Here is a 27,863-nt window from a genome sequence, read left to right as displayed (position 1 = left end):
CTCAGTAGCAGGGCCGTGGTCCTTTCGTGGGTCTGTGCCCCAGGCCACCTTGGGGGAGCGAGTCTCAGACGCAGAGTACTCTCGGCGGAGAAGGCAACGGTCAGGGGGGTCCAGTCGCCAGCCTCTCCAAACCCTGGAAGACGTTTCTGGACTCCCTCCCGCACGCACGTGGGCAGGTGCCAGCTCTGGGCAGGCCCCCACGCTGGTCGGGATCACGGGGCGGGCGTCTAGCTGAGCTCTGCCCCCGCGCGTACCCTGCAGCCTGTTCTCGGCCCAGGGGCCCCCGTGGCCTGTGGACATGTCGAGCCAGGGCTGAGCGCAAGCTTCCCGTGGCGCACGTTATGCGGCACAGGGAGGCCTGGGCCCTCCGCGCTCCTCGGACTTCGGCCGCGCTGCCTCCGGTTCGCGTCCCGCTCCAGCCACACCGGCCCTCGCTGCTCTGCCGACCTGGACCGCTTCCTGCTTCGCGGGCGTGCGCGGCTCACCCCTCGTGTCCGTGGGCGCGGGCACCGAGGAAGCCTCCAGGAATGTTCCCGAAGGAAGGCGAACCCGGAGGGGCGGCACATCCGGCAACGGCAAGGTAGCGGGGTTCACGTACCGGATCGGCAGGCGCTTCCACGCTCAATAGTGTTGCACGAACGGGATAGCAAACGCGCTTTCTAAAGGCAAGGGTGTGCAGACACGCGTGTGTGTGCACGCCCTCAGTGGGGCGGGCCCGGAAGGGATTCAGGGCTCTGCCTCCGGTCTGGCGGAGACAGAGGATCCGGGGACCGAGCAGGCTGGACGCGCGCGCACACACGCGCACACGCACACACACGCACACACACGCGCGCGCGTCCCTGCAGGCCCGGGTGGAAGGTGAGGCGGCCGCAGGGAAGGGAGGCGGCGGGCCGGGGCTACACACTCGCCCTCCGGCCCTGCGCACAGAGGCGCCCGAGCCCCCTGCGCCGCGCCGCGCTGTCTGCGGGCGAGAAGAGCTGGAAGCCACCTCCACGCACGTTGGCGGTAACGGAGGGCACGTGGGGGCAGGGGCCGGGCCGGGGGAGGGCGTGGGGTGGAAGGGGTGCTGGGCCCTGCGCAGCCGACACGCGAGTGAGAGTGAGGGCCTGGCACCGGGCGCCCCACGCGGGGACGGGCCCCTGCCAGCGCGGCCCCGGGCCTGTGCCGGTCCGCGTGCTGGGTGAGAGCTCCTCCCCCCTGCCGGTGCGGCCGGGAAGGCGCCGGCCACGGCCACGGCCACGGCCACGGCCACGGCCACGGCCGCTCTCGTAATCCAGGCCTCTTCGTTAAATGTGTTGGGGTTAGCGCGAGGCCACAGGTCTGAGAGGGCGCGCCCACTTCCCGTTAACGTTCACTGAGGCTCCTGTCTTCATCTGCCGCTGTTAACACCCTAATGAGGGCCAGCGTGGTCACCTCCTCCCTCACATTTGTGGGAGCTTGACTGACTGTGTGTGTGTGTGTGTGTGTGTGTGTGTGTGTGGTGTGGTATAGTGTAGTGTCGTGTGTGGTAGTGTGTGTGGTGTGTGTGTGGTATATCATGTCTGTGTGTGTGGTGTGGTATAGTGTAATGTGTGTGGTAGTGTGTGTGGTATATTATGTGTGCGCATGTGGTGTGTGGAATATTGTACTGTGTGGTAGCACATGTGGTAGATTGTATCTGTGTGAGGTGGTGTGTGTGTTGTGTGTGCTGTGGTACGTGTAGTATATCATGTCTGTGTGTGCTGTGTGTGTGTGTAATGGTGTGTGTGTGGTGTGTGGTATACTGCAGTGTTGTGTGTGGTGGTGTGTATTGTCAGTGTGCCGTGTGCCGTGTATGTGCTCTGGTGTGTGTGTGTGCTGAGGTGCGTGTGGTATGTATGTCCGTGTGTGTTGTGGTGCGTGTTGTGTGTGTACAGGCTCCCACGCGGGACTCCGGACGTGCGGCGTTGCGGCTGATGCAGGACGTGGCCCTGGTCTCACTGAGGCTGCCTCACCCCCAGTCCTCGGTCTTCCCGGAAGGCACCCGGGCTCCAGCAGAGCAGGACTTGGGGGATACGAGCTGTGGGTTCCCAAACCAGTGAATGAACCCAGTAAGAAGGCGAGGCAGCTGGAAACCCGTCAGACAGACCGGTTTTGCCGGGAGCACGTGGGAGCTGCCTGGTGGCGAATGGTCTGGAAGGACGAGCTGTGAGGGCTCATCCAGCCACAGAAGAGAGCGGTTTCCTGACACGGCCACAGCCTCGTAGCAGAAGCCCCCACACCCCCACTTGTCTTCCGCTCCCCTCGAACGGGTCCCTCCGCTTGGTCCCTTAACCGCAGGAGGCCATGCCTCTCTGCCCGGCAAGCGGCCGAATGCCAATACCTGATGCCAATACCTTTTAACACCGGGAGTTACTGAGCATAAGGGCCACATAAACGGAAGATAGTCACAAAATCCTAGGATGTGGAAACTCGGCCAGTTCAGTGGCTCTCAACTGACCAGGCCTGAGAACCTTCTAGAAGGAGTTGTGGCGGCAGAGAAACTTAAGACCCCGGGCATGCTGTGCTCTTGTGAGTTGTCAGCCAGGGCTTCTCTGTCTTTGCCATTTACTCTCGGTGCCTGCGAGCAAAGGGGAGAAGGAAGAGGTGGCGGTCGTGTGGCAGACCAGAGCCGCTTACCTGAGGCCAGAGCAAGTGCTGAGGCTGGCTGCGGAACCAGAGGACCCTCGCACGTGTCCGTGGTAGTAACAGTGACCCTAGGAGGAGGGGACAGGAGGCTCAGTCGCGGTGTCTGCTCTCCCGCTCACCACAAACCAGCCGCCCCGATCACCTGCATGTGTTTGCAGCTACAGGCTTCTCTTTGGCATAAAATATCAAACCGCCAATCTTAATATATTTTTAAAATTTTATTTATTTTAGAGACAGCACAGGAGAAAGGCATAGAGGGAGAGAGAGAGAGACAGAAAGAATCGCCAGCAGGCTCCACGCTCAGCACAGATACCCTTCTTTATTTCCTATTTCCATAGTCTTATACTTGGCCCTTTAATCTATCTGGAATTTATTTTTTGAGGGGTGTGAGGTGGAATCTAACTTTCCCCCATAAACTAAGACCCAATGGTCCTCTGCCACTGCTTGCCCTTTTCTTGTGAGGAGTGGCTACCTGCTATATATGGGACGCCCACGCATGCATGGGGCTCTGCTTTTGTGTTCCACGAGCTGTTCCACTTGTGACAGACCTCCACTTGTCCCCTTGTCCCTTCCTGTGCCAAAACCACACTGTTTTAGTTGCTATTGTCCTGTCATACATTTTGATACCAGGTAGAACAAGGTCTCCTTTTCGATTAAGATTAAATTCACATACCATAGAATTCACCTTTTCAAAGCATACAGTTGGTGCATTAGTACGTTCGCAATGGGCAGTCACTTCCCTGGACCCTCCCTTCCTGTCACAGCGGCTGGCAACCACGAATCTACTTCCTGTCTCTATGGATTTGCTCATTCATTCATTTTGTGCGAGTGGATTGATCCAATATGTGGCCCTTTGGGCCTGGCTTCTTTCACTCAGCACGATGTTTTCAAGGCTCCCTCAGCTGGTAGCATGCGTCATTCCTTTTTATGGCTGAATAATATTACATGGTATGGAAATGCCAAATTTTGTTTATCCATTCATCAATCAATGGGTATTTGGGTTGTTTCCACTTTTCAGCGATTATTAATAGTGCTGCCATGAACATTCGCATACAACTTTATGTGTGGACACACATTTTTGGTTCTCTTGGGTATATACTATGATACATGATTTGCAGATATTTTCTCCCATTTTGTGGGTTGTCTTTTCATTTTCTTGAGCAGGTCTTTTGAAGCACAAAGTTTGATTGTTTTGGTGAGGTCTGTCCTTCCCTTCTTTGGTTGTTTACACTTTCATTGCCATACCGAAGAAACCATGATCGGACCGAGGGTGCTGATGATTTCCACCTATGTTCTCTTTTAGGAGCTCGACAACTTTAGCTGTTGTCTTCACGTGTTTGATCTACTTTGTGGTTTTTTTGTTTTTTAGTTTATTTACTTATTTTGAGAGAGAGCAAGGTAGGGAGGGGCAGAGAGAAAGGGAGAGGGAGAATTCCAAGCAGGCTCTGCACTGTCAGCTTAGAGATTGATGTGGGGATTGAACTTGCGGACTGTCAGGTCATGACCTGAGCTGAAATCAAGAGCCTGATGCTTAACCAGCTGAGCCCCACAGGCTCAGTTTTTTGTGTATGGCTTGAAGTAGGAGTCCAGTTTCATTCTTGGGCGTGTGGAGATCCAGGTGTCCCAGAACCATTTGTTAAAGGGCTGTCCTGCCAACCTTGTTGAGGGCAGCTTTCCTTGGGTTCTGTTCTTCGAATGTTTCTAGGATATTATTGCTGCTTTCTTCTTCCAGGTGAGTTTCAGAATCAAATTTTAAGCTCTGTAATAATCCGTTGAGATTACATTATTAGGATATTAATAATGTGGTTAATAATCCATCGAGATCCATTTTTCCTGTTCATGTACATAGTATGTTTCCATTAATAAGGCTGTTTTAATGTCCTTCAACCTAGTCTTAGATTTTCTTGCGTATTGCTGTTGAAGACTTTTCATTAGGCTTATTCCTAGGTAGTGGGTAGATTTATTGAGATCAAAAATAGGATCTTTTTTCTATCATGTCTTATATACATCTCTTCTATAACATCTTTATGTTATTTTTAATGTGAAGGAAAACTTCAGTTTTTTTTAAATTATCTTGTGTCAGACCATCTTATCAGCTTAGTTTACAGTTTATATAAACTTGTAGCTTATCTTGGATTTTTTATGTTGTTGATGATATTGACTGCAAACAACGAAGGTTCTGTGGCTCTTTTTGGCCCCCGGTCAATGTTGAGGAGTGGGGTGGGGAGGGGTCCAGGGATGAAGGAAGGCGAGGGAGCTACTCACAGAGGGAAAGCACGTGCAAAGGCAGGAGGCAATGGAGGAGGGGCTGGCAGTTCAGGGACAAGGGTTACTTCTCCTGGGCTGGAAGATTCCAGGGCGAGGCTGAGCTCTCGAGTGGCTCGGGAAGGAATGCCCAGGGATGGTGGTGAGGACCATGTGCCCAGCCTGCCGCATCAGGTACCCACCCAGACCTGCTGCCAGCTTGCCTCTTTAGTTATCATGTGAAATAACTGGAAAGGCTCCATGGTCCCCACTCTCTAGATAACTGAACCCGTTACATGCGGGAGGCATGATAGGAATTCTGTAAACACAGTTCTGTGTAACTGGATTATGATGCCCCAAGGCACCAGAGGGATCCTGGTGAGGGGATTTCAGTCCTGGGTGCCCAGGAGGCATGTCAGAGTGGAGAAGACTCAGACGACAAAAGGGCAGCAGATGATGTTCAGTTGAGGTGCCTGGAGCCACCAGAATCTTGGTTTTTGTCTGTTACCCATCATCCATTATAGAACTTTCCTCATTTTGGAGAAATGTGAAATGTTACATTGGCAGCTAAGTATTGGTTAAATAATGAAAAACCAAATAGTGACAATAATCTTAATTGCTGACCTCTGAAATTTCAAACTCACTTGTTCTCAGTCTCCATTTACTTTGTAATAGATTATTTATCAAACATACTTTCAAATTAAACACTCAGAAATATAAGCTCATTAAAGCATGAGCCGAGAACAAATTAGTATAAAATTAATTTCCAGTTCACCAACGAGGTTGAAGTACCGCTGATAGAAGAGGCGGGGGTGGATCCTAGCTCTCAGAAACTGGTCCCAAAACAATCCTGTTTCTCAGTCATTACCAGAGTTAATAACTTACTTCTTGGCGCTAAAACTGCTTTCGATTTACCTTCGGACAGCGCTCAAGCCCACTGCTCACTGCTGACTAATCTAAGAAGTGGTTACCTTCTTCGATTACCAGGCATAACGACTAGCACCCCCAAATTCCAATTTCTCCAGGACAATTATAATTTCACGAGGCCTTAATTTTTTCAGTAGGATTCATTATGTGCAGACAAATGGGATTTCGTCCTTATCACGCAGTCAGTCATGTGGATAAACTCACAACTCGGAGAGACGTGCCCATCCCACCACGTGCCACCTAATTGGCTGTGAATTTGATTACAAAGAGTGGGAGAGAGGTGTCTTCTGCTCTCTGGGGGGTTTTGCCCCCCTCCTGGGGGGGTGGCCAAGGTTGCGGGGGAAGCTATGCCTGCTCAGGTATAGATATGGGGGTGAACATATCTATATCCATATGTATATTCAAGGGCCATGTTGGCTTGCATCGACTGATGCTAAGAGACAGGAATCTGCCTGGCCTTGAGGCCTCGCCAATACTTGGCCGGTCAGATGTGGGTGTGACTGCACCAGGGAGAGACCCAGTAGGTGTCCGCCACGCCCGGGGAGGTCCTGGATCAGTTCTGGAGCCACGGATCCCAACACTTCCCCTTGCAAACGTCCCCAAAGCGTCCCCTTTCAACAGACTCAAGAGTGTCAACCCCTGTCTCTCTTTGTCCCACTCCTGTCTGTAAAGGCGTCACTGAATAAGACATTGTCCCGTTAGCACGTTGTCTCTGGCTGTTCTGCTGATCTGATACATTCTCTTTCCACCAACAAAACATAACACAGAAAACAGTCCCAAACATGCATAACCACAAAATTACATCTTTTCCTTTACAAAACCTCTAACCATGTATTTTATATACTTATTACTTAACCTAATGCGTTTCCCCACTCCAGTAAAATAAATTTTCCTTCTGTTTAATACTATCCATCAAATGTAATGGTGGGTAAGAGGAAGATGGAATAAGAACGCTTGAGCTCGAAAATAGTAGCCCTCAACTCTCTGCCATATGGGAAGTGAAATACAAATTCTGTTATCCAACTCTCAGTGGACCAGAAAGAAAGGAATTTTATCTGCTAAATTGCTAACAAAAATGGCCTGACCTTGTGATTAAAAAGGACTGTGAGCAGACAGTCTGTTAGGGAATATGCTGAGTGAAAATTATTTTCAATGCCTCTTTTCCTCGGGAATTTTATAGTTCCCCCCCCCACACCCCGCACCATATGCAACGTGCCAAACTGTCTTGATTTAGTGTTTGAATCACACAATGTTCTAGTTGGAAGGGAGCTTTGGGACATCTAAGGCCAATCTCCCTCTTTTAGGCAGCCCCTTTCCTGAGCAGATGTAGAAACTGAGGCCCTGACTGGTTAAGTCACTGTCTCAGGCCACAGAGCTGGTCAGTGGCACGACAGGAACTGAGATGTAGGCCTCTTGATTCCAGGCCAGACGGCTTCCCCACCCCGTGTCCTGTCGCCATGAACATGTGCCTTCACGAGTCTTTCTTTCGGAAAGAAAAGCCACCACCTAAACCCCAAAGGTGGATGCAATGCCTTCTCAAGGACAGGAGAGCCCGCTGCAAATGGCGCTCAGGGCATCCTAGGAAAGTGGGGTCCTTTCCAAACCTGCAGACAGGCCTGCAGATGAAAGGGGCACAAGGGTGAGTGGTGTGCATGTGTCCGAGTGGAAGCATGTGCACACGTGTGTGTGTGGGGGGGCATACGTGGGTGTGCACGTGTGTCTGCGTGAGTTGTTGGCTCTCATGCCCGTGGTTGAGGCTTTGTTCTCTTGTGTGGAACATCAGGGCCCCACATACCACATGTCAGGCTGAGACTAAAACAAGGTGATGGTGCATTCAAGCAAAGGAAAAAGTGATTTTGCAGCCCTGTGTGTTTCTCTGGCTGGGCGACACTACCCTTAGCCTTGAGAGTGTGTGGGACGGGATCGCAGAGAAATAAGTCACCACACCCACACTCCCAGGGCTACCTTGGCTCTTAGCTCTAACCAGAACCACGTCTGGTTAAACGACTATAAAGACGGACCTCAGGGGCCATTCACATTATTTTGCTGTGCTGGAATCCTGCATCAGAGAACAACACATGCTTAAGAAATCATGTTCACGTTCCTCGGGACCTCCCAGCAAACTGGGCCTGGAAACAGCATGTCTGCAATAGTCAGAGCACGGGATGGATCCTGAGTTGAAAGTCTGGGGATTTGAGACTTAAGAGTCTCAGTTCTTAATCTGCAAAATGGGAGTGACACTTACCGCCTAGGGTTTTAGGGATTAAATGCACATTATGCAGAAGAGCAGTCTGTGAAATGGAAGGCGCTATGATGGATCTCGAATATGAAAATACGTATTTGAAGCCCAGTAGGCCATTAACTCAATTTTCCACTGTGCTAAGCCTGAGCTCTGGGCATTTTTGCTGAATGAACGTATGTGAGAACAACAGACACACTGGAGAGAAGGGGGCCGATTTTCCACATGGGTTCCTACCTCCCAGCTCCAAATCTGCTTGCATGTTGTGTAGGACTTTCCAGAACATGTGAAAATGAGCAGGTGGGGCCTGGTGAGAGTCAGGGTGGGGAGAGTGGAGGAGCCAGTGGCCACTTCGCGGACACACGCGCACCTTAAGAACTCTGTGCTCAGCCCGGGGCATCCCCCTCTTTCCTGCCCACAGCCCACTTTCTCATCCTGCTATCACAATGCAGAGGGACTTCCAAAGGGATGATGATCCAGGGTGGTTACGAATTGTTGTGAATTGATCAAAACAGAGCAGTGGCTACAGCTGGCTCGCTTTCCCAAAGGCCTGACTGTGTGCCAGGGTCAGTGTCTGTTTCATGTTCGTATCCGTAGCCAGTTAAGTGTTACAGCTGGGATGTGAACCTGGGCAGTCCGCCTCTCTGGCTTGTGGTCCTAACCTTGCGTATACCACCTCCAGACAGAGGCCGCATTCAGACTCTTACCTTTCTGACAGCTTTAGCAAAGGAAAGTCACCCAAACCTGGGGTTCCTCTGGGAACTCATTGCGATTCTGCATGGATTTGGCCCTTCCATATTGTTTGGCTCCTAAAATATCCTTGCCGTGAGCCCATCATGTCATCTGTGGTCAGACTGTGACCCCTCAGGACAGGGATTGTGTCCTCCTCCCTTCTAGAAACTGCCACAAAGCACTGGACCTTTACTGACCTCTATTTGGTTTGGACTTCGGAGAGATGCACTTGGAGAACCCCCAGAGGGCTATTTGGACCCATCCTTCTCCCACATTCCAGGACTATGGTTCAGCAGGACCTCCTCTGCTTTCCCCCAGAAGCCTTTGCTGGGTGTCTCCTTGCAAATGAACGTGAGTCCATCCCCTAATCCACCCTGCTGCAGTTTTACAGACTGATTCCACTGCAGCAGAAACCATAGCCAGGAATGCATAACAGAGACACTTCGGTGCAATGTTCCAAGTGAATCAGAAACAGTTGTATCATAGTGGCTGGGAGCTCAGATTCTAGGGTCAGATTACGTGGGCTTGAATCCTTATTAGCTATGGGCTTGGTCTAGTCACCTACCCCCTGTAGGTTTCAGATTGATTCCTCATCTGGGTATAAAAACAGCAAATACTGATTTATTGTGAGGATCACACAACAAAATGCATGAGAAGCACTTTACACCATGCTTTGTGTATTGCTGATGCTTACTTAATGTTAGCTGGCATACTGGGCACTCAACACACTTTTATTGTTCAGTGTGCATATGAATGAATGAATGAATGAATGAACGAACGAACGAATGCCTGCATGCATGAAGATGAAGATATGTCACCATTAATGAATGTGAATACTGGTCTAAGAAGTTTGGCCTTGACTGAAGGGGCAATGGGAAAGCTATTGACAATTTAGGATCAAAATAAGTGCAACAGGGAATGGCACACATAGAAAGATGTTCTAGAAGGATTGCTGAGGCAGGAAGAGGGGCTGGATTGAACCTAGGTGAGACTGGAAGTGAGGGGAAAATGTCAGGTGGCTATGACGTCTTCTGGCTGGGCAGTGTTCTATGCTCGAACGGCAGGAATGTCCGTGGACAAGGAAAGGGTAGAAGATGTGGTGGGGCGGGGTCACCATGGGAGGTGATCAGCGCCACTGTCAGTGGAAGAACAGAGCAACCTTCTGGGAGAGAGGCAAGCTGGGAAGAGTGGATGGATGGGATGAGTGTAGAGTATAGTGAACGAAGGGAAATTAAATCCATTTCAAAGCATTTCTTAAGAGCCCGATAACGAGCCTTGCTCACACCTGCTACACTTACAGATGTCAATGACTTGGAACTTCCTTCCTACATCCAGAATCATCTCTTCATACATCTCTGATACCCTCTAATTGTCATGGAATGAGGTTGACTCCTGGCATGCTTAGTCCAGTCCAACTGCCAAGATTCTACTCCTTTTTGAGAGGAAACGTTTGCCATGGAAATGGATGAGATGTCACCCAAATGATACTTTCGACCAAAATATTGGATTCCACACCTATCTGATGCCCAGCCTCAGTTAATACTGACTGGTCTCCTGTTGGTATCTGCCAAGCAAATTTTTACATAAGTTTTTCCAATGAAAAACACATACAATAAGTGGAATCTTCCTGGGTGTGGCTCCTGAGTCTAAGGTCAGACATTCTCCCTTTTCCGTCTCCATGGTCCTGGCCCCAGCAGCCATCTCCTCTCCCCTGGACTTCAGACTTTTCCACAAGGGCCAGCTGGCTGATCCTGCCGAATCCCTGCTCTTGCTTTCTCTGAGTACCTCTTCATGCTGCAGCCAGTAGGTCTTTCAAAGCCTATACTGGTCATGACACCCCCAGGGTTGAGACCTCTTATGGCTTCCAGTGTTCCTCCATGAGAAACAAATGTATGTATTATTGTGGTCTCCAAGGCCTCCACACTCTGGCCCCTATTGATTTTTAAACACTTCCCCACCTACAGGTAAAGCTCAGCATCAGACTGCAATGTCCTTCCCTCTCTGGTCTCCCTGGTTCATCCCTCCTCAACCTTCAGATCTCAGTTCACACATTCCTTCCTCCACAAAGACTTCCATGATTGCTTAGGCCAGATAGAGCCCCCTAGCCTTCCCTTTAGCACACTTATGGAAGATGTTGATTAGATTTGAGATTCTTAGAAAAATATCAGTCTCCTCCCTCCAGCCCCACGTGGACCTCGTGTCTATATTGAACCCTTGCTGTACCCTCAATGGTGGCCATAGTGCCTGGCACAGTGGGGGTGTTCGGTTAGTGCATGTGCAGCAGATGGGTGCATTTCTACGGAACATTCGGGAGGCTTCTGGAGGGCTCTTCTGGCCTTTCCCAGAGTCTTCTGGGATGCAAACGCACAAATGTCATGTGCACTGTCTCCCACAGCCCTTATTAAAAGTAACAATATAAAACATAATCTTCCCTCAGATGTGGTCAGCGAAGGATAAAGCCACAAATATGTCATCCTGTCAGGGCAATAGAGAGATAAAAGACAAGCAACTAATTCCAAAATTAAAATCAGCCACTATTCTGCCTGTCAACCAGCTTACACTGGTGGTTGAGAGATGAAATGTAAAAAAAAAAGGACAGTACTGTAGCCAAGAGTGGTTCTTATTTTCTATATAATCTTAAACTTAGGAAAATTCATTGTGTGCTGACTTTTGGGGATAAGAAGATGAGTCCGCACATTTCTTTTTTGTTTTGCAGCCTGATTCAATAAAAACAAAACCCCAAAAGCTGTGTCTGTCTCCTCACCATGAAAGATAATACGAGGTCATGGACTCTCCTCAAGGGTTTCTGCTGGAAGGACCAGCTGTCTGGGCTGTGGGTTCTCTTTAGTGGCTAAGGCTGTTCACTCCTTATCTCTACAGTGACGTGGCTGATGGCTCAGGATGGGATCAAAGGAATGGGAGAAATTAGATGCTCAATTATAAGACAAGTCTTTCTTTTTCTTTTCTTTTTTAATTTTAAACATTTATTCATTTTTGAGAGACGGAAGAGACAGAGTGCAAGCAGGGGAAGGGGCGGAGAGAGAGGGAGACACAGAATCTGAAGCAGGCTCCAGGCTCTGAGCTGTCAGCACAGAGCCTGACGCAGGGCTTTAACCCACAAACCGTGAGATCATGACCTGAGCCGAAGTCGGACACTCAACCGACTGAGCCCCCCAGGTGCCCTAAGTCCTTCTTTTTCTGACTGTAAAAGCAATACTTGCTTGCTGTTTCTGGAAGTCTGGGGGTCCCAATTCACCTCTGGTTGCAAGATCCAAAGAATCAGATGAAGTTCAAGATATACTTTCAGCTTATTTGACTTCAACAAAAGGGGCTTCTGGTATATTCTGTTAGAGGATACAACTTAGGCCTAGCTGGAACTGAGGCTCTGTGGCATTTCCAACCTTCATCCCTACCACTCTGGGCCTGCTAACCAAGCCCTGGGGTCCGTCTTGGGGAGGGGCTAGGGCTGCAGAACACTGTCATTGAGAGCACTCCATGGATCAGTGGGCAAGCCTCAGCCACCATGAGGGACTGAGGGAGGACAGCAAAACTAGTTTCATGGCGCTTCCAAGCACGGCCTCCCCCCTGCTCCCCAGTGAGCAGAGAGCAGGGTTCTCAGGCCTACTTGATCCTACTGTCCTTTCCTTAAAAAGACACTTACAGGGGCGCCTGGGTGGCTCAGTCAGTTAAGTGTCTTGATACTTGATTTCAGCTCAGGTCATGATCTCATGATTTGTGGGTTCGAACCCTGTACTGATAATGCAGAGCCTGCTTGGGATTCTCTATCTGTTCCTCTCTCTTAAGACCCTCTGCCTCCCTTTCTCTCTCTCGAAATAATAATAAAAAAAGACACTTCCATGCAGAGGAGTGAGGGATGGGTAGAAGGATGGAGCAGACATTTGCCCGTCTATACAGTGACCTTGTAGAAAAATGAGAAGAAAGAAAAATATAACCCCTTGCCTATATACACACAACAATCACAGAAAATAGAAAAATGCAGCATCTCTCCTCACAGAGATGACTACTGTGGGCAGTGTGATACCCTGCCATTCAGCTAGTCTCTAAGATGCCTATGTTTGAAGCCTTCTGCCCACACCCTACGAGTCCCTAACCAACCCGGTGCTGTCAGGCCCTTGTTTACCTAGTCTTCTAGCTGTCCTTCTCTCTGGTCATATTTGCCTTCTCAAATGAGAAGAAAGGGCAAAAACTGCCTAAGAATAGGAAAATTAGTAAGAGATTGAAGCTAAAACCACAAAACTGGTAAAATAACGTTGGAAGCATTGCACACATTCTGGGTGTGTCCATGTTACGAGTACCACTCACCCTCATGTATGATGGATGTGTGCTGAGTAGGACCCGCCCTCATGTATGATGGATGTGTGCTGAGTAGGACCCGCCCTCACGTATGATGGATGTGTGCTGAGTAGGACCCACCCTCACAAATGATGGTCCATGTGGAGGACCCAGCCTATTGTCAAAGTATTTGTAGGCTCTCTTTTTCCTGTTTCTATCTGGAACAGCAGTTACACTGTGGGGATAGCCTCCATGAAAACTACCAAAGCATATTTTAAATGAGAGCATCCTGGGAGAAAGGAGAGAAAACAAAAAGAGAAAGTCAAGTGTGAAGTTATGGCACTAATTCTTACTTGTATCTGAGGTCGATCCTCAGGTCTTTATTTCTGGCTCCATTTTTCTCCTGGACTCCAGATTCATGAACACCTTTACCTGGCTGTCCCACTACAAACTCAACAGGGGCAAACCCATCCTCATTGCCCCCTCTGCCTTCCCAAACCAACAAGCGCCCTTAATGGTGCCAGTGAAAATGTTCCAGTGGACAGCTCAAGCGGCAGAGACCAAGCACTGCTGGTGACACCTCCCTTGTCCACTGTCACTGGATCTTGCTTCTTCAAGTTTTCTTAACTTAAACCAGCAACCAACCAACCATCGCAAGTTTACTTCTGTGAGCAAAACCTTCATCAACCACATTAGGTCCCTAACAGGCTTTCTTGCCTTTACTCTGTCAGTAATCCGACCAATCTTTCTTCCATTCTGCCATCAGAGATCTTTTCTAAAGCACAGAACTGAACAATGCTGTTCAAGTTTCCCCTGTATGGAAACTTCCTATAGCTTCCAATTTTCAGTAAGATAAAGTCAAACCTCTTTAGTACCAACGGGTTTCAAACCAACCTTTCTCTTCTATACTCATTCTTAGAGACTTAAATATCGTTTCTTTAGTAAGATGGCCTCCAACAAGTTAAAACTAACCATGGCCTTAGCAATGCTCCAATGGTATTTTGTACATGTCTCCTATGGTAGCAATTATACTAAAACATAAATATTTTCAAATTTTGTAAACACCCTACCTTGTGAGTAGAATTTCTATGCCAAAGAATATACTTTATTCAACCTATATCCTCATAGCCAAACACAAAGAAGGTAGTTAATAAATGTTTGCTGAGTGAATGAATAAGTGAATGGATGAATGGATTCTGGATGGCATCAACCAAGATGTTGCAGTGGCTCAATGAATCATTTTTGGAAAGTCTAGCCTATGCAAGATGCTGTGTGAGGCTCTATGGGGATAGAAAGGAGATACAAGAAACATTTCCCACTCATAAGAGCTCTTATAATCTACATATTAAATAACATGGATTATATTTGAAGACATAATATCAACTAAAATAATGCTTTTCTTTTAAAGATATTAATACATAAAATTATATTATTAGATATGCTGATATTGAACTATCTTTGCATTTCTCAGATAAGAAACATTTGGTCATACAGAATTTTCAAAAATATATCCTGGATATGATTTGTAAATATTTTACTTAGGATTTTTGCAACTATGTTCATAATTGAAACTAGTCTACAGTATTTGTGTAGTGAATGCACTTTTTCTGATTTTTGTAGTGCCTCTCTTTTTCCTTAAAAACACCTTTTTTTAATTCTTAGGAACTATTTGTTCTTTATAGATTTGGTAAGTTACATGATAAAGTATTTGGGTTTGATATTGTTTTGGGAGTGAACAAATTTTAAAAATATCTTTTTTTTTTTTTTAAGAGAGAGGGAGCCAGCAGGGGAGAGGGAGAAAAGGAGAGAGGGAGATAATCCCAAGGAGTAGGGCCTGTGTTCAGTGCAGAGCCCAATGTGGGGCTTGATTCCACAACCCTGGGATCAGACCTGAGCTGAAATCAAGAGTCAGATACTCAACTGACTGAGCCACCCAGGTGCCCCAAGAAGTTACATTCTTAAAAAAATGGTTAATATTGTCGATAGCATTCTTGTGATTCTCAAAATCCACGTATGGCAATAATTACATCGGTCTTTGTGTTGCTAATATTATTACTTAGGAAGTCTTCTTTCTTCTTGATTAGATTTGTGTTTTGTTCATTTTATTGATATTTTCAAAGAACCATATTTTGGCTTAATTGATTCTTTCCATTGTTTTGGTCTTCCTTCTCATTAATTTCTGCTCATCTTTTAAAATCTTCATTTCTGAGAGAGGTGTATTTAAATCTCCCTCTCTGGTTGTGGATTTGTTAGTTTATTGTAATTGTTTTGATTATTCCTTCACATGTTTTGAGGCTACTTACTGGTACATATAGGTTCACAAGTATCTTACCATCCTTTTGAATTGCTCCTTTTATCATTAAGTAATCAGGCCCTTTATCCATAATGATGTCTTTTCTGTTTGCCTTAAGATCTGTCTGATATTAATAGTATGACAGTAGCTTTCTTGGGTTAATATTTGTCTACTATATATTTTCCATTCCTCTCAGAACCATTTTGTATTTTGAGTGTGAATCTTGTAAAAATTATGTAGCTGGATTTTATTTTAAGTTCTAAGCAGATAATCTGTTTTTACTTTAACAAACAGATTCAGTCTATTTACATATAATTAGAGTAATATGTTGACTCATTTTGAGCTAATTATTTTGTGTTTTATATTTACTCTGCTTTTCAAATCCTTTTCCTTCTTTCCTGCCCTCTACTGAGCTGATAGACTATTTTTGTGACCATCTATTGTTTGGAATGATACATTCTCCTCTCCTATTCTTTTAGCAGTTATACTGAAGTTTGCAAGTACATATTTATCAAAATCTAAAGTTAATCAGTATCTCTATATTCTCAAGTACAATACAAATTCTTAAACTGTTTTAAATGCTTGCTCATCTTGTCTTAAAACATCCAAATTTAGTCATTATTGTTGTAATTATTATCTTAAATAGCTAACTTAGATTTAGTCACATGCAATGGTTTTGCTTCCTACGGCCTCCAACAGCCTATCTTTGTCTCTTGGGTTCCATTTCACTCTTACTTCTCTTGTCTTTGTGTGAAAATGTTTTTTCCTATTTTTTTTGTAATTTTCCCATGGCTCTCTTGATTCTAATTTCGTAGTTGCTAACGAGAAGTCTGTTGTCGATGCAATTGCCATTTTGCACAAATGTCTCTTTTCTCTCAGGGGGTTTTACGATGTCATCTTTTGGGGTCTGCAGTTTTACTACAAGCCATCCTGGGGTGAGTCTGCTTTTTCTTCTTCCTGCTTGGGATGCATGTCTTTCTCCAGTTCCAGAACATTCTCAGCACACCATTTAAACATTGCTTCTTTCCTACTTTCTTTCTTTCTGTATTTTCACTCTGGAATTTCTATCAGGCCTATTCTGTTCTCTTTCAAATATTCACAATTTTCCCTGATTTTCGTATTGTCTTGCATTCCCCGAGGTGCTGATTCTCTTGTTCCTCTTGTCTACTGCTACTCGCTTACTGTGGCTTTTCTCACTGTGTGTTTTGCAATTTTCATTTGGGGCTCACCTTTAATAGTTTTATTATTCTTTCTTTTTGGCATGGGCATCTCATGTGATCGGGGCTGTAGACATATCTCAATTTCTACTATTTTGGCTTGGCTTCAGCTTGGGTCCAGAAGACCCAGGATTACTGATTTGGGACCAGTTTGGAGGTTAATGTATTGACTGGAAACTGTATTTCTATGCAGGTATTACACATTTAAACACTAGTCCACTCCATTGCAAACATATGCTAGCTAGGCTTTCAATTCTCTATTTTTATGAGATATTTCCTCAATCCAGGACACCTTAAGATAGTTCTCTTTTGTCCCTTTTCCAGACTAGACATTTTTGTCCTTTTCCCACAGAGGAAGCAGCTTCCCGGGGGCCCAGCTTTTGCAAGCCTCTCAGTTGTAGACACCCGCTTGTCTGGTCCCTGGTCCTAAGCACCGGGTCCTCTCTCTGGACCCGAGTAGCCCTCTGAGATCCCATGACCTCAGCTCAACAGCCTACCCCCTTTCTTCGTCTTTGCCTCTTAGGGATTTCTTGGACTCACTTTTAAACTTGACCAGGTAGTAACACAAGTTCATACATGGTTATATTATATCCAGGATTCCTATGTGCTTTCTGCAGGCTGGACGATCGGTATCAGGTCATTCCACCAAATCGCTAAGAGTCTGAAGGCATCCGTTTGTAAGTGCCACGTGGCACACAAGGGATAAAGAAAAGGACACACCTGGCAGTCCCTAATGGCTTCTTGAGGACGCTTCAATTGCAAATGCAAAGCCTTCCTCGAAGCTTATTCTTGTTAAAGCAAATATCCACAGCTCTTTGAAAAAACTAGCTTTCCTAGTCCTCAGGGGGCAGCAACTCTTCTTAAACGCCCACGTTCATGCGGGCTGAGCACACAGAATACACGGGAAACACTTGTTAAAGGAACAAATAAAATTAGCATCTTGCCCAAGATACACATAAAACTTCAAAGCTAAAAGGTGATAAATGTCATTTGATGGTAACCACTATGCTATAGAATCACAGTGTTTGTTCATGGTGGATTTATGATTCCTATAAATAAATAGCTTATATATTTATTTCCGGTGGATACACTTATAATAAGTAGGTTACATTTATAATAGGTAGGATACATTTATAGGTTAAGCAGAATCAATTTTACTTTGAATTTTTTAAAGTACTTGAAGCAGAACAGAGCTAAGTTCAGCCCAGGGACAACTGCTTTCCAAGCCATCTTGAAATGTGGCTAGGTTTTCTAGAAAGGATTTGCCCAGCTGAGCCTCCCGTAGTAATTGGAAGGTGGTTTCGAGGTCGGCCATATTTCCAAGGACTGTCCTGGCACAAAGCTGGCCGAGGCCAAGTTTTCCTGGACTTCTAATGGAATGCCTAAAACCTAAGTGACACATAGGCGCCTTGTGGTGTCCAGGCAAAGAGTCTGGGCATGTGGCTTTGCGTAAGATAAAACAGCTACAAAGTTTAAGCACAGATTTGACAGCGGGGTGGGGGGTGGGGGTTTGTGGTGGGCTTGCTGCCGGACTTACCGTGTAATTTCGAGTGAGGGAGATGTCAGTGCCATCTTGCAGATAATGAGTTTCTGTGAAGCCGTTAGCAATGAGACCTCTGTGGAAAAAGAAAAGCAACATAAAAGGATGAGTAGGGGAGGCCAGCAGGGCAGTGAGCATCTGACCCATCCTTATTTTGCCGACGGCCCCAGGAGGCTCCCAAAGGACCTTCCACCTATTGGGGAAGGAGTCGGGGAGACCCAGACAGGCAGGGTTCAGACACCTGGGCTTCAAACAACAGCTCCCACAGTACACGCGGAGCCCTCCCTCACCCCCGTCACCTCCTCCTTCTACCACACTACAGGCGTCTGCACCCGGTGACTCGCACATGCACGCTGGGACACGCACACAGGCACACACTCATCTACGGACAGCATATGCAGATTTCCGAGCTGGGAGAGTTACCTGCCTGGCAGTCACAAGGCTCCACCATCTAGAATCAATGGCTAAGCCACCTGTTGGGAAAATAATTCTGGATCCACACCATCACCCCTGCTGGCACTGCCTCGGGTGAGAGAACCAGCTATCAGTATTAACAGGTCAAAGAGGCGTTTAGGACAAGAAGGAAATTTGAAAAGCATTGCTGTAGGAGGTGAGGAAAAATGATTTTGGACACCCTGAAATACTGAACTTAAAAAAAAATTATTTATTTTGAGAGAGAGAGAGAAAGGGCGAAAGAGAGGATCCCAAGCAGACTCCACGTGCCGTCAGTGCAGAGCCTGATGCAGGGCTCCAACTCACAAACCGTGAGATGGGGACCCGAGTTGAAATCAAGAGTCGGACGCCGAACCGACTGAGCCCCGCAGGCGCCCCGAAGCTGAAATTCTCAGATGAATTGAAAGGAGAAAAAGCCCTATTTACCCAAACTAAGATTGTCCATGGTCTGCTAGGTCTTCAGTGATGATAGCAGAGCAGGAGTTCCTTTCGGTTTTAAATTATTTTGCAATTTCTTTGGTTATATGCACTATTTGCTCTTTTCAGCACAACCACAACACGTATTTCCTGTGCACCTACTATGTGCTAGGTGCTGTACCAGCTGCTGTGACACAAAGATAAATGAGGACATTGGCCTGATGCGGTGACGGGAAACGCAACCCGGCATGGGGAGGGCTGCCACAGTGGTAAGGACAGTCTTACAGGAAGAATGGAATGCGGTGGGTGGAATGCTGTGGAAGGAAAAGGCTTTATGCAGGAAGCCTGCAGCTGGCCGGGTGGCTGGCCGGACAGAGGAGGGGTGGCAACAGAAGGGAGTTCCGGGCGGACGATGGCCAGGCCAGGAGGTCTGAGGTTCGAAATCTGGGGAACCAGGTTGGGATGCAATGGAAAAGGGTCCTACATGGAGCAATGGGCAATGAGGAGTTGAGAGGTTTTATCTTATCTTAGTTTATTATTTTTTAAAAAATTAAATTATTTTATTTTGAGAGACAGAGAGAATGAGAGCAGGCATGTGCATGGGGGAGGGGCAGAGGAAGAGAGAGAGTGAGAGTCCCTAGCAGGCTCCAGGCCCAGCAAGGAGCCTGATGTGGGCCTCAGTCTCATAACTGTGAGATCCCGACCTGAGCCAGAATCGAGAGTCAGATGCTTGGGGCATCGGGTGGCTGAGTCGGTTGAATATCTCAGTTTTCATTTCGGCTCAGGTTATGATCCCTGGGACTTGGGATCGAGCGCTATGTTGGGGCCCTGCGCTGAGCACAGAGCCTGCTTGAGATTCTCTCGCTCTCGCTCTCTCCCTCTGCCTATCTCCCCACTGACTCACATACACTCTCTCTCTCAAAAAAAAAAAAAGAGTCAGACGGTTAACTGACTGAGCAACCCAGGCACCCGAGAGTTGCTGTACATACTAGACTCTGCAGGGGGCACGGTGGCTGGCGGTGGCTGTCTGCCCTCCCCGCCTCCAGAGAACGAGCTTCACACCATCGGCTGTGCTGGGGGTAGGATCTGAGCTGGCCCACCACCACCCTTCCCTACATCACGCTGTGAGCTGGTGCTTCTGGGGAAAAAGTGCCTCTCTGTTCTCAAAGCTCCAAGAATGTGCTCACAGGGCTGCCCTCAGCCTGGTCCCTTGCTTTAGGAGGACACTGCCCAGACACAGCCACCACTCAGCTCTGGCACAGGGGAGAAAGGGGGAGACTTTCCACGTGTGCTGGGGACCCACTCTGCCTCTCCCCTTCCTCAGTAACCCCCTCTCCTTTCCTTCCGTTGGCTTGAGTTAGGATTTGCACCCAGAGGGCTGACAAATCGGTGGTGAGGAAACAGAAGTGGGAGGTTACTGACGTAACAGGCGAGGAGCACTTTCCTTATAGTCAATTTCTTCAGCTCCTCTCCCAGCCAAGTCCAGAACTCAAAGTAACTTCCCCTTCTTACATGGATTTCGATGTCTTTGGGAGATGCCTACATACCATCATCATCATCATACAGGCCTTACAGAGGTCTGACTTGTGCTCTACTTCCCAGCGAGTGTTGGAGACGTGTGTGCCCAAAACACAAAACAGATGATCTCTCACACTCGCCTCCCGCCCCGCGCCTTCCCGCACTCTGCTCAGGAATACGCAGAGCGCGCTGGAGGGGGCCAGCCTCCCGCTGCTTCTGGTCTCAGGTCCTCCTCGGCTACGTGTCCTTCCTGGGAGCTTTCTGAGGACCCTCTGAGCAGGCTCACGGCTGGGGAGACTTCCGTCCTGCTGGGATGGGCACACGGAGGCGTGGGAGGCCGGCGACCCTGGCAGGGGCAGCTGCAAGGGATGCCGCGGAGATGGGGACAGAAATGGTCAATGCGTCTTTCCAGATGCTGGTTCTGAAGGGAAGCAGAGAGATGGGATGTGAAATCAAGAGGAAGGGGCTTGAGGAGCCTGGTCATCTAAAGGGAGGGGCTGGAGAAATGGGGCGGAGAGGGGGTAAGACAACGCCGGGGGGGGGGGGCAGATAAGGATTCCCAAAGCACAGGGGACGGGGGGGAGGAGGAGGAGTCATGGCTGCATGAGGAAGGGCCTGTAACAGCGGTAACAGCCGGGGAAAGAGGGCTTGGTCAGCTTCAAGATCACAGAGGAGGAAAAGCAGATTTAATACAATTCAAGTTATATTGTTACTACTTATATTACTTACTGTTCATTTATAATTTTATTAGTTTGCTTCTATTTTGTTAATACTTTAGTAGTTCTGCTCTAAACAGTGCTGGATCCTTATTATTTTTTTTAATGTTTATTTAGTTATGAGAGTGCACAAGTGGGGGAGAGGCAGAGAGAGGGAGACACAGGATCCGAAACAGGCTCCAGGCTCTGAGCTGGCAGCACAGAGCCCGACACGGGGCTCGAACTCACAAACTGTGAGATCATGACCTGAGCTGAAGTCAGATGCTTGACCAAATGAGCCACCCAGGCGCCCCTGGATCCTTATGTTGATTGAACCTAATACTAAGAGGAGTGACACACTCTTAGGAATTTGTAGAGATATAATTTATAACACAAAGTGTAGAGATATAATTTATAACACAAAGAGGTAACATTTTAAGGCTTTGTAACTGAAAGCTAGGTTGGATGGATGTGCGGGGAGAAGACGGACTTCATGTGTGGGGGCCATGGGAAATCCACCAGGAAAGCCAGGAATTGGAGATGAGCTTCTGCTACAGGACAGTCAGCAAACGTGTGGACAAGAGGGATCTTGGGGCCACAGCAGCAGAAAAATTAATTGTGAGCTTTTATTTTTTTTTAATGTTTTTTATTTATTTCTAGGAGAGAGTGAGAGAGACAGTGTGAGCAGGGGAGGGTCAGAGAGAGAGGGAGTCACAGACTCTGAAACAGGCTCCGGGCTCCGAGCTGGCAGTCAGCACAGAGCCCGACGCGGGGCTCGAACCCACAAACCGCGAGATCATGACCTAAGCGAAAGTTGGACGCTTAACCGATGAAGCCACCCAGGCGCCCCAATTGTGAGCTTTTAAAATGGGACTCCATATACTAACGCAAAGACACAGGAATACTTCTGCCTTAAAAAACCTGCTTTTCCTTGTTGTCCAAATGTCACTGAAACAGAAATACCATCTCAGTCATACTCTGAGTTCTAGTGAGTTCTGAAACAAGATCGTGGTTTCCTTTGGCTGCAGAGTAATGCCTGAGCATGTCGCCGGAAGCTGACATTGAGGACTTGCTCCTTTCTGAGTTCTCATAGAATGTGGGAAAGACACGGCCTGGGGACAGGCGCAGGGATGGCACTGTGGGCGTTAACTTTCTCAGACGGAGGGAGGCACGCAGTCAGAGCAGACGCTCAGGTGCTCCAGGCTCGGCCTGACATCCTGAGGTCAGAGAGGCGGGACCTGCCCACACCCCGCTGTCACCTGAGGGACTGAGACAGGCGATGGAGGGAAGCCGGCTGGCACAGCCTCTGAGGACCTCTGCAGCGCTCGAGCCACAGGGCTGCACTTCCCCAGGGGGGCTCCAGGGAGGGGGTGTCCGTGGGCCACACACCACACAACTGGACCCATCCCGCTCTCCGCACTGACCTCCTTTCAGTGCCAGACAGCCCCTGCTTAAGGCCCCGAATGCCTTCTCACTGCCCTTGGAATGAATTCCTAATGCCTTCCATGCTCATATCTTACCCTCCCAGCACACCGTGCCTGCTTTCCTGTGACTCAGTCTACCCCAGCCAATACTGCCTCCTGCAACATTCTAGAACATTTCACATCCTATCCTACTTGGAGCTTTTGGACTTGCTGTGCCCTGTGTCCAGAATGTCCCCCGCATGGCTTGTCATGGGGCTGCTCCTTTCATCCTTCAGGTATTTGTTGAAATGTCTCTGTAGAGCGGCCTTTCCTGATCATCTTACCTGAAGTGGCCTCCATCACCTCCCCATCAACATCCTTGAACCCCTTTGGTTTCTTTACTTGTCCGCGTCCCCCTAAGAATATAAGCCACAGGAAGTCTCTTTACTTGTCATTGCGGTCCCACAGCCCCTTCCCCCCAGGTGTATCTCATTGAATCCTGATAGTGCTTAGTATCCAGTTCTGTGGGTTAGATACCATTTTTGCCCCAATTAAACAAGAAAACTGAGATACAGGGAGTTTAAGTGATGCACCAAGGTCACACCACCTGTGGCAGCACTAGAGTGGGTTTTGGAGCAAAACTTGCACTCTATTTTTTATTTTTATTTTTTAACATTTATTTATTATTGAGAGAGAGAGAGACTGGGCAGGAGTGGGGGAGGGGCAGAGAGCAAGGGAGACACAGAATCTGAGGCAGGCTCCAGGCTCTGAGCTGTTGGCACAGAGCCCGACGTGGGGCTCCAACTCACACACCGCAAGATCATGACCCGAGCCGAAGTTGGATGCTTAACTGACTGACCAACCAGGTGCCCCAGAATTTGTACCCTTTTTTTTTTTTTAAGTTTTATTTATTTCTGAGAGAGTGAGAGAGAGACAGCGTGAGCAGGGGAGGGTCAGAGAGAGAGGGAGACACAGAATCCGAAGCAGGCTCCAGACTCTGAGCTAGCTGTCAGCACAGAGCCCGACGCGGGGCTCAAACCCATGAACTGTGAGATCATGACCTGAGCCGAAGTCTGACGCTGAACCGACTGAGCCACCCAGGCGCCCCCAGAATTTGTACTCTTAACCACCGTGTGGTGCTGCCCTTATAGGCTCCTCAGGAAATGTTTACTGAGTGTCTGAGGCAGGTGCTGTGCTAAGTGCTGAATAAGTATATGTCGAGTGGAATAACAGACGGACAAGTGGATGGATGGACGAATGGATGGATGGATGAATGTGTTTCAGGAGAAAGCTATGGGCATATTCTTTTTGTCTAGGACAGATACCTCTCAACCTGGGTAACCTGTGTCCCATGCCTTTCTCAGGGGCCATGACTTGCTGAGAAGCCATGGCCGAAACCGAGAATGTGCTCACTTGAGGCTTTCTCAGATGTGTGTTTAATTTAAAAGGGGCTAGAAGTCAAAGGTCCCGTGAGAAAAAAGAGGAGGTGGACAATGGCCATATTGGAAATGCAATAGCAAGGGACCCATTTCCTTTAGATTTCCCCAAGGAGAAAATCCAATTAGATGGATTCTCTATGTCAGCAAATGAAAACAGAAGGTGAACGCATAATTTCATGAGAGCATTCTTTTACTCTACTATTAGATTAGCTGATCTAACAAGGGATTCTGTTCTTCCTTACACCAGAAAATAAAATGCCGGGACTTGATTTTGCTATTTTACATATATTTTGCTATTATAACTGACACCTCGATATTCTCTAATTTAATATTTATTGTGCTGGACACTGGGAATAAGACACCCCACAAGCTCACCATCTGGTGAAAGACAGATGCAAAGAGTAATGAGAGCTCCATGATAGAGAGATGTCCACAGCATTGCAGGAGTTCAAGGAAAGGCTTCTAACCCAGAAGCCCTGAGGGGGGGGTGGTACCCAAGTGAGTCATGAAAGATGGAGAAGAAGTCAAGTGTGAGGGATAGTGAGGCAGGAGATGGAGAAGAACGAGGAAGAGACGATTCCAGAAAGGGGCAACTACTTTCTCAAAGGCATGGAGTGTACAGGAAGAGTGTGCTAGTGGGGGCTGGGCACAGGAAATGTGAAGCCATGTGGAGTTCCGGTGTTGGGTGTAAAGTTTGAAGTAGGGAGACACACTGCTGCTCAGATAGGCAGGCTGGGGACTAGTCCTGCAAGTTGCAGATATTGCTGACTTCAGTCCGTGTAATGGGAGCCATTAAATGTGGCAGTGACCTGAGCAGACACAAGCTTTGGAGTCGGCTCTGAAGGCTACTCTGACAGCCATCTAGATAAGACTGGGGGAAAGAAACAACCACAGCAGGAGGGTTATTTAGAGGAAGCTGGTGTCAGCGTCCAAACAAACGGCCAGACCAAGATACAAGCCTTTGGGATGGGAAATACAGATGAGGGGACAGAATTAGGACCCTCAGTTGACACCTGAGATGGGTAGTTCATACAGGAGGGAAAAGAGACAGTGGATTCCACCTTGGTCATGTGGAGAGCCGGCTACCCAGCAGACATACTCTTGAATGTCCAACAAGAAGCTGACTCCCCAAGTCTAGAGTTGAGGGAGTGGCTTGAGGGTGAAGACAGAGATGGAGACACTCAGACAGCAGGGGAACAGGCCTATTTATGTCCTCAACTTGAAAGCACCCAAATACATGAATCAATCACAAACATAAAGAAACTCGATAATAATACAATATTAGAAGAGGACTTTATCACCCCACTCACAGCAATGGACAGGTCATCCAAGCAGAAAACCAACCAGGGAACAGTCGCTTTAAATGGCACATGAGACCAGATGGACTTGAGAGATCTACTCAGAACATTTCATCTTAAAGCAGCAGAATACACATTCTTCTTGAGTGCAGAACTGATCACCTACTAGGTCACAAATCAACCCTCAATGAGTACAAAAAGATCAATATCATACCGTGCATATTTTCAGACCATGCCATGAAACGTGAAATCAGCCACAGGAAAAAATTAAGAAAGACCACAAATACTTGGAGATTAAAGACCACTGTACTAAAGAATGAATGGGTTAACCAAGAAATTAAAGAGGGAATAAAAAAGTACATGAAGCCAACAAAAATGAAAACACAACATCCAAAATCTTTGGGATGCAGCAAAGTGGACATAAGAGGGAAGGAGAGAGAAATCCCGGCCTTCCTAAAGAAGGAAGATGGGTTTAGAGGGGGATAGGAAGAAGCTCATCCTTTCCAGTTGAACTCTGTATTTCCTAATTTCAAAGTCTTTGGGTATATGTGGCTAGAAATGATCATTTATAATTTACATTAAAACACTATGATGTAGGGGTGCCTGGGTGGCTCAGTCAGTTAAATGTTCGATTTTGGCTCAGGTCATGATCTCGTAGTCCGTGGGTTCAAGCCCCATGTCGGGCTCTATGCTGACAGCTCAGAGCCTGGAGCCTGCTTCAGATTCTGGGTCCCCTTTCTCTCTGCCCCTCCCTTGCTTGCTGTCTCTCTCTCTCTCTCAAAAATAAACATTAAAAAACATTTTTAAATACTATGATGTAGATAACATTTTTCCTTATAAAATTTCTTACATTTCTGAAATGATTTGTGGATTGGAATAAAAAAAATTATCCCCAAGTTGCCCTTTTAAGTCAATATTGAAATGACCCCACTTTGAATTTACTATTATATAATTTAGTTAAATTGTTTGAGATGGATTTCATCGAAATGAATATTTTATTTCCCCAAACATAGGAGACCAAAAAGGAACACATACTCATTTTTACCTCTGGGATCCCTTTCTCCATCCTTCCTCCATTAATGTTTCCCTGTGTTGTACCAGGACTCTGCTACAGGACTTTCCTTTGGCTCTACCTTGTTTCTTGGTCACTTGTCTTCTCCCACACTGGGTTGAGCTAAGGGGCAGAAACTATGTCCCTAAGTTAGCATAATGCCTAGTACACAGGAAGTGCTTAATAAATAAACAGATGACAAACACAGAATCATTATTATAGAAAAGCAACCCAATCTGGACAGAACGTGTTCCATCTAATTCGATCAATTAAAAATAAAAGACATGGTTTCAAATTGTGGTCACGGATCCTGGAGGGGGTCTGGGGCGGGGACCATCACATTCACTCCATTGTTATTTCAAGAATTATAAATGCTGTCAGGTCATCAAGACCAACCCTGACAACTTGTCTTCAATTTCAGAACTGCTTAAATGAGGGAAATAGGGAAAAGAAAGCTAAGAGGTTGGCATTAATTATTTAGAACATAAAAAACTCATTGATGACATGTCAACTTTTTCCTATTACTTCTTTGAAGCCGATACATATGGTTTAAGGGTTTAATTATTCTGTGCGACATACTCCCGCAAACACATCACAAGATAGCTCTTGTGTGTCAGTTACACCAGAAGACACCGCGGATACCCTTTGCAATTAAATCACACATGCACTAAGGAATCTCTCTAGGAAAGCCACTTGGTATTCAGAGCATCCAGCCCAGTTTTCTGCTGCAGATTGACTTTGCTACAAGTTATTATTCCACAAATTACCAAATCATTCATATATAAATTTGGGTAATGGTTTTCTTTACAGGAATTTGGAAATGCAGCTATGAATATGTTCATATGACGGATAAACCATCTGGAGCTTCAACAAAACAGAACACATAATAAAAAGCATAATTAAAAATCATGATCAGGACTTTCCTAGTTACGAAAATGAAGATCCTTTATTGAAAATGGTCTATTCCTCAACCAGAGCTAAGTAAATATAGAGAAAAGATCAAGAGGAAAACCAATATGTACCCAAACTGGATGCTTCATACACCAAAAGAACTCCTGGTTTTCAGTGAAAACTCTACACTGACTGCAGTCATGGGACCCTTCACACTCATATCATTGGCTCTTCTGGACTCTTCTACAAAGAGATCAGACAACTGAATAATTCTCTATAAAGAGAGTGCATAGTATGAAATAAGAGAAGGAAAATGAAAAATAAGAAAAAGAACCAAGATCTGGCATTTTCTATGGCTCAGCTTTGTTTGAACTACTTTTAGAGCTTAGTCCTTATAAATATTTATGCTTTTTGTTTTCCCTGTGGGGAAAGTCAGCCTGGTAAACAATTTATGCTCTGGGTTCTTGATTTGGGGAGTGAAAGCAAAAGCCACTACCTATCACCACTACCATTTATGACTTGTCTTTGTAACCTGCACTGCCATCTCCCTGCTATTGTTTGCTTATA

At 46.9% G+C, this 27,863-nt stretch overlaps 1 protein-coding gene and 1 long non-coding RNA gene across 5 annotated transcripts in view; one reads left to right on the top strand and one right to left on the bottom strand.

The window, feature by feature from the left end:
- Positions 1 to 27,863, bottom strand: part of ADAM12 (ADAM metallopeptidase domain 12) — a 346,871-nt gene that overhangs the window by 115,018 nt on the left and 203,990 nt on the right. For all 4 annotated transcript variants that reach the window (XM_039237898.1, XM_039237897.1, XM_039237900.1 and 1 more), the window contains 2 exons: positions 18,129 to 18,207; positions 2,638 to 2,714 (listed from right to left, as the gene is read on the bottom strand). In XM_039237898.1, the coding sequence (XP_039093829.1) occupies positions 2,638 to 2,714; positions 18,129 to 18,207 (156 nt within the window). The remainder of the gene's footprint in view (positions 1 to 2,637; positions 2,715 to 18,128; positions 18,208 to 27,863) is intronic.
- Positions 860 to 27,566, top strand: LOC120235531. Its single transcript, XR_005529445.1, has 3 exons — positions 860 to 1,005; positions 19,131 to 19,270; positions 27,216 to 27,566. It is a non-coding gene; the product is annotated as an uncharacterized LOC120235531 (long non-coding RNA).

Source organism: Hyaena hyaena, unplaced genomic scaffold, assembly GCF_003009895.1.
Source record: "Hyaena hyaena isolate Hyena2069 unplaced genomic scaffold, ASM300989v1 scaffold_129, whole genome shotgun sequence".
Taxonomy (NCBI): domain Eukaryota; kingdom Metazoa; phylum Chordata; class Mammalia; order Carnivora; family Hyaenidae; genus Hyaena; species Hyaena hyaena.
The sequence above is the reverse complement of the archived record's forward strand: the minus strand, read 5'-3'. Positions and strand labels throughout refer to the sequence as shown.